General features: G+C 33.1%; 1 protein-coding gene across 1 annotated transcript; it reads right to left on the reverse strand.

Annotated features, from left to right (window-relative positions):
* Positions 1-4,165: 4,165 nt before the first annotated feature.
* Positions 4,166-6,439, reverse strand: LOC110023704 (LOB domain-containing protein 12-like). Its single transcript, XM_020723242.1, has 2 exons — positions 6,284-6,439; positions 4,166-4,666 (listed from the first exon to the last, which is right to left on the reverse strand). The coding sequence occupies exons 1-2, from the start codon at positions 6,437-6,439 to the stop codon at positions 4,325-4,327; spliced, it is 498 nt and encodes a 165-aa protein (XP_020578901.1). The 3' UTR covers positions 4,166-4,324.
* Positions 6,440-7,000: the final 561 nt, after the last annotated feature.

Here is a 7,000-nt window from a genome sequence, read left to right on the forward strand (position 1 = left end):
GAAGATTATTTTGCGTAATGTATAAGTTTACGTGGCGTATATGTGCATTTGAATGAGGCATTTTTATAGTGTTTATTTGTCAAGAAGTGTTTGTGGCCATATCCGATGAATGAGAAATGCTATATCATTAATTGTCCACATAACTCAAGTCTAATATTGCGTACTTCAGCTGCAAAATTGGGATAATTACAGTCAAAATATCTCCCGGCCTCAGCATGTGAGGAATGGCTCATCGAGTTAGTATCAACAGATCCAGGGTTGTGCCAAGTCTTGTGTGGGGCTGTACACATGGAAGCGAACAATCTTTGAAGTCTCGGTATGAGTGAAATAAAAGAGATGCTTGTATAGAGTTTTTTTTTTCCTCCTCCTTTGTTGGAATCTATTCGCACCACAAAATCGACAATGCCTAGACTGCATTGGCCTTGTAATATATCATGCATTCATTAACACATTAATCGATTTTCTTACATTGTAACCCTAACTTTGAAACCAACTTTTTCATTTTGTACCGGTCATCCGACATTAAATTCTCTGCAGGGTTAGTCTCTTTCAATAAGGTTGCTGAATGCTTCTCTGGTCCTGTTAAAATCTAGTTTAATGGTCAACATTCTCAGAGTCATAGATAACTCTGTATGTGCAGTGCAACCATCTCATAAAGATTGTTGTGAAGCATTCAACAAGTCATAAAACTTTTGTGATTCATTATTCGGCGTTTCAAGTTCGTGTTGAACACTCCCAACAAATTGAGTTCTTGGAGTATTATGAACCATTGATCAAATTTCTATGTAGGGGCTGAAATTGTTGAGACACCTTATTGATCAAATTGAACTTCAGGTTCTTGCTCACCATGTGCAATCCAGTATCAATAATTTGGTTTGAATCCCTTGCGATAAATATCCAACTTAACTTCTTCGGGTGATAGAATTACTTGATTTTTAGGTTTCACACAAAGACACTAGAATTTACCCTTAGAATGATAGATGGACAGTTGTGATGTCACATGCACGAATTCCTCAATGTTTTTCAAGAACTCATATGAGTTCTTTTTATTTTGGATATAATTCGTTATACATCCAAGCTCTCAAATTTTGAATATCCATCTGCAACATAGATGTAATTTTACGGGTCCGTGCAACTACTTTGAAAATAAAAATTAGTCAATCCTTACAGTAAGAAGTCGACACTACTTGGTCAACCAACAAGCTGCAAGCAACCAACTTGAATTCTACAAAAAACAAACCCATCAATATCACCATCACTTTGAACAAAACCTAATGTACTCCTTTGCTTCAATCAACCAACTTCAATTCTTCTAATAACATCCTCATCTATATCACCATCATTTTGAACACTATACTCGATCGTGGCATTCCTCCACTTCAACCAACTAACGTGAATTCTAGTAATAACATCCCCTTCTATATCACTATTAAATCGAACAAGGCATGATGCATATATTATTCACTTCAACCAACTAACTTGAATTCTACTAATAGGTAAATTTATATCAATCAATACTTATGTATTTACATAGCTAACCCATACGCTTCAATTTTTATGAAGATTTCATACATACCACTCTATATTTATGTATATTCATAACTAACACATTAGCTACATTTTTTATGAAGATATTCATATATACCACTCAATTCTTATGCATATACATACCTAACCTAAACTTCAACTTTTACATACATACCACATAAATAACACCTAAACTTCAACTTTTACATATATACCACATTTACATAACAAAATAAAAATTCAAATGATAGATTTAAAGGAGCAAATGAAATTACCTTTTTAAATATTTTCTAATTAGAGCAAAGCGGAAAGATGAGTACTACGGGAGTTTCAATGGTCTCTATAAGCCGAGTACTGTCATTTCCTTCCCAGCTAAGCTAGCTCTTAATGGTGACCGTACCACAAATTGTCATTCGGGGAAGACAATGATTTTGAGCAAAGCCGTGAGGGAGAGAGAAAGGGGAGAGAGAGGGATTCAAGCAGACAGAAAGACGACAGAGTGCAGAGAGGAAATAAATGAAATTTAGGCGCACGGGATGAGAATATTTGGTCATTTGTGTCAGATTTCCGTTGAATTTGTATCGCACTTAGCTCGACGCTAACAAGTAAAGATTTTGCATCAATTAGTCCGACGCAAAATCCGTTGCTACTCTAAAGAAAGTTTCACCGTTTTCATAGTGCTTTTCCATCATATTTTTAGACGCAAAATCCAACACAATTATCAAAATATAGTATTCACCATTTAACACCCACAAATCATACGCTAATATTTGCATAATATTGGCTTCTCCTACATTAATAATCACATAATCTTTATTCCAAAACAAGAGATATAAGCCTATTTGTATATAAACAAGAGAATGGGGGGTGTGGGGGTATATGATTATTAAAATGCATAAGAGGAGAAAGCAAGAAAGTAAAATAAAACTTCACACATATTAAAGTAAAATAATCATGATAAATCTCTCATGAAAAAAGGGTAGGTCATCTAACTTGAAATGAACAAGGGATGATACTAGATCTTGGAAGATTAACATGAATTTGACATGAAAATGCATAAATATAAATTAATCTTAAATCCCAAATTCTAATAAATGCATCTAAATATACTTCAATGATTTATAAAAGATAGTTCTAATAACAAATCTCATCATTTGAACCTAAAATGAAAATGCACACCTTCATGAGAAGAGATGAGAAGGATAAGAATAGACTATTAGCAATGTGAAAGACAAAATTGTGGAGATTAAGGACTAACTCGAGTTATAAATCTTAAGAGGACTCGTGTCAATAAAGTGTCATTAGGCTGTTACCCGAGGGGTCAACCATCAAGAATTAAGATAAAGAGGGGAGACAGATGGGAAGAAATTAAAAGGAAAAGATTTTATATAAAGGAAAGAGTATAGACGTCATGGTGTTAGATTTTTTTTTTTTAAATTTTTATTTTATTTTATTAATCTTACAATGATTATAAGGTGTTAGATATAGCAAAAGTGAATTATTTTGAGACAATATTGATTTAAAAAAAAATCATATTATTATATGCATATTGTACATGAAAAAGATTGCTTTCATTTAACAATTGATTGTTAACTTATCAACTTGGAAAACTTAGCATGTATTCATGTGTTTGCCAAAAAAAAAACCCTCCAAATTACTTGTTAAAGAAAATAACAAAATCAATAAAAAATTGTCTTTTTGCCCAACACTATAATGAATGAAGATTTACTTAAATATCACTAAATTCATATGTATTTACGTATCTGAGACCTAAACTTTAATTTTTACGTACGTACCACCTTATCTATACATGAAAATGTGTTTCACTTTTCAATACTAAAAGATGGTGGTATTTTAAATATAATATGAAAGTTCTTGATGGGTATAAATGCAAAAAGTAAAATTTAAGTGTTTGATATATAAATTAATAAGAAATGAGTGGTATGTATTCAAGCAAGCCAGTATGAGTAGCAATCCTCATCATCAGTCCCACTTACTTAATCTTAAACTTAGCTTAAAAATCAAAATTGACCTCGACAAAGCTTTGTTATCACCTTGAAATGCCTAAAATTCTCAAACCCAAATCCAAACTTTTCACTTGAAAACACTTCCAACATATGGTCTCTTAACTGAGAAAATATTACATATTTTGTAAGTGTTAGGCATAACTCATATATCAGATAAGAGACAGATGCTATAGCGGAACAAAACGAGCAAGCGGAGAGGGAAGCATCTGTCCAATCGGAGGAGTTTAGTTATGTGGGTTGGGGGTGCGGGGGCAACGCTCCCGCGGTATGGTACATGGATAATTTTGTAATTATATATTGTACTCCATGGTTATATATATGTTTGTTTGTAACCCTAAGGGGAATCCTGTACTCTTTTTCTGAATTGGAAGAAAGTCGTCACTCTGTTCCTGAGGACGTAGGCATCTTTGCCAAACCTCGTTAAATCTCTGTGTTTTCTTCTGGATTTGTGTCGATTCTTATTTTTCTTTGTCAAAAATTTCTCAATAGCAAGTATATCCGGATAATGGTGAAGGAGATAACCACGTCATATATAAGTAAAATTATAATGACGTGATCATTTACCCACCATTATCGTCACTCACTTACAAAATATATAATATTTTCTCCTCTCAAACATTAATTCACATCTTCTGCACCATGAGCTAATTAAGAGTTCATTACAAGACAACAAAAACCAACAAAAAAGTCAACTCATGGGAAAACACCTTACAGAAAACTACTAGAAGAAGAAGAAGAAGAAATCACAGCACTGCTAAGCAAATTAAGAACTATGTCCAGAGAGACTCTCTCTTGAGAGGATCCTGACAGCCGCCGCTCGAAGAAGCGAAGTTCATCAGCTGATGAGGAATGGGATCGAGAAGAGAGTTATCATCTTGAGGAGAGATCATATTTTGGTCATGGAGGTTCTCATGAGTCAAGGACTGGTCTTGCTGCATCTGTATACATAGAATTTCAGCTTGTGCTACGGCTAGCTGCATCTGGAGCTGAGAGACTTGATTCTGGAGGTAGGAGATGGCTCCTACACAGCCGTACACCGGATCTCGCATCCTTGCATTAGCTTCGTAGACCAGGCTGCTCACTGCATCAGCTCTCTGATGAACTGGAAGCTCCTGCATTGCATGCACCAAATATAATCAGAGATTACGTGCGAACAAGATATGTATGAATTTAGTGGTATTACCACAACCCCCAAAACACACGCATATTCTAATATGCAGTGTTGCTCTTATCATTTTGTGATGTAGTTTAGTCATGAGAAATATATGTAATCATTTGTATTCATTTAAGACTATGTATTCTTAATGGTTTGTTTGTGTTATTTGTTATAAAGGGAGAGTGCTATGGCCCCATGTTGTATTTGTTCTTCTCTTATGTGTGAGAGAAGAGAAATGTTTTATACATTCATCAAATTTTTATTATAAATATATGATAAGGACCCGCATCTATAAGGAGAGAATATTATGTATGAAGTTTGAATGCATTTGGGCTTCATATACGTTATTATTGTACACTGTTGTACAAACATGTGTACAATAGTATACAACATTGTTATACACAGAACTTAGATGCATCCGAACTCTCAATTTAAAAATTTTTCCTCTATATGTCGCTTCGAGAGAGAGAAAACTCCTACACTACGTCAATGATGCACGTATGAACTACTATAAGTTTCTTATACAAATTTGTGTGTTGAGTACAACAAGTATGACCCCGAGAAAAATCATGTCCAATATAAATGAATAAATAAATAAATAAGACTTCAAACTTTAATGTCAATATACAGATTAGTTTTCAGTGTTGTTTTACAGTATGAATTATTTATTTCTACTGTTATATTAATATCTTATATTTTTATTCAAAATAAATGAAGCACGTTCAAGAGAAAATAACAATCACATCAAATTATGGACCCACTTTCATTCTTAAGAGAATGATTTTGGCTAAACTATGTGAGATATTCTATTATTATTTATTTATTTATATTATTTTTTTGTATTTTAGTGAATCCTTTCCGTTGACTATATCACAGGCCAGCTATATAGAAGGTTTGTCTGAACTTCCTTGATTTTTTAAGGTTGAAACCTACCCCATTTACTTATTTATTTTGGGGTAGGTTGCAACTCTAATCATAACAAGCTTTATGCTACTATTTATTTGTAAGACTGTCAAAAAATTCAAACAAAAAAATTTAATTACTTATTTGAATTTGTTGTAGAAATTAATGATATCTCCATATATTGGAAGCATTCAGAGTTATTGTTCATAAAAATCTATTAAATTTGAATACAAATTAGGTAAAGGCACGTCTTAACTGAGAGAAAAATTATTATGTGCGGAGTCTGTATACATATAAGCTTTGTGTAGAAAAGTGTTGTATTTTATTGTATGTATATTATGCAAGAGTGTACAATATTATTATACGCAAATTATGCATGTATATGAACTCCATACATTATATTTTCTTCAACCGATGAACTTTATCAATTTATAACATATTCTCTTTTAGTTCTTGTTTCAGCATATATCTTTTATATATATATATATATATATATATATATATATCAAAATAATGGTCGGATGTTATTATACGAGCTTCGGTCATTCCTCATGCATCTAAAAATTCGAGTACCATACCCTACACTCGGGGGGAATCGAACCCAGACTAGAGTGACTTACAACTGACAAACAGATGCCCAACTATATATAAGAAGGAAAACAATGAATACCTGCAACATCTTACTAACATTACTGGCTCCAAAGACTTTGTGTACAATAGCGAATTTCTGAGGATCATCAGATGGGAAGAAAGGGGAGAAGATACAGTCCTTGGTGCAACGCCTTCTTAATAGTTTGCAGGAAGCACATGGAGAGTTTCCTCCCATTAATGCTCTTCTGAATCTTACACAAAAGGTTGTTGAGAAATGGTGAGAATTAGGCAGATAATTAATGGCTGATTAACATGTAAGCTGTAATAAGAGAGGTGAAAATGGAAGTTTGATGGATGAGCCTATTTATAGTTGCAGCTTTAAAGTTAGGTGGAGACAGTAAGGACTAATTAAGCCTAGTGAGATTATCCTAATAGGAGAAGCTTAGGGTATATTTTAAATTAATTGTTTTTACTTGGATAAATTTTAAATTCTTAGCTTATAGAGATGTAGTCATGCAGATGTTGACAGGGATAAAATTCTTTATCATTAGGAATCTTAGTTCCAACTCATACAATAAACATATGGAATTAAAAATTGCGTTGTGTTCTCTAAGTGCATGTGGTGAGGTTCATTAAACAAAGTTTAATGTGTACGCAACCTTTCCAAAGAACATTTTGTTTTTTTAGATTGTTCTTGCCATTTGATGGAGAATTTGAAGTGGTTAGTGAGTGAAATTGGATAGTTTTTATTTATTTACACTTAGCATATAAACATTCATTTTTACATTGGCCCCCT

Source organism: Phalaenopsis equestris, unplaced genomic scaffold, assembly GCF_001263595.1.
Source record: "Phalaenopsis equestris unplaced genomic scaffold, ASM126359v1 Scaffold000226, whole genome shotgun sequence".
Lineage (NCBI taxonomy): Eukaryota > Viridiplantae > Streptophyta > Magnoliopsida > Asparagales > Orchidaceae > Phalaenopsis > Phalaenopsis equestris.

What these genes read in the sequence shown, in the direction of transcription:
- LOC110023704 (XM_020723242.1), bottom strand. Translation starts at nt 6,439, where the DNA reads ATGGGAGGAAACTCTCCATGTGCTTCCTGCAAACTATTAAGAAGGCGT. An exon ending in ATGTTAGTAAGATGTTGCAG is followed by an intron (nt 4,667 to 6,283) that starts GTATTCATTGTT and finishes CATGCAATGCAG; the next exon opens with GAGCTTCCAGTTCATCAGAG.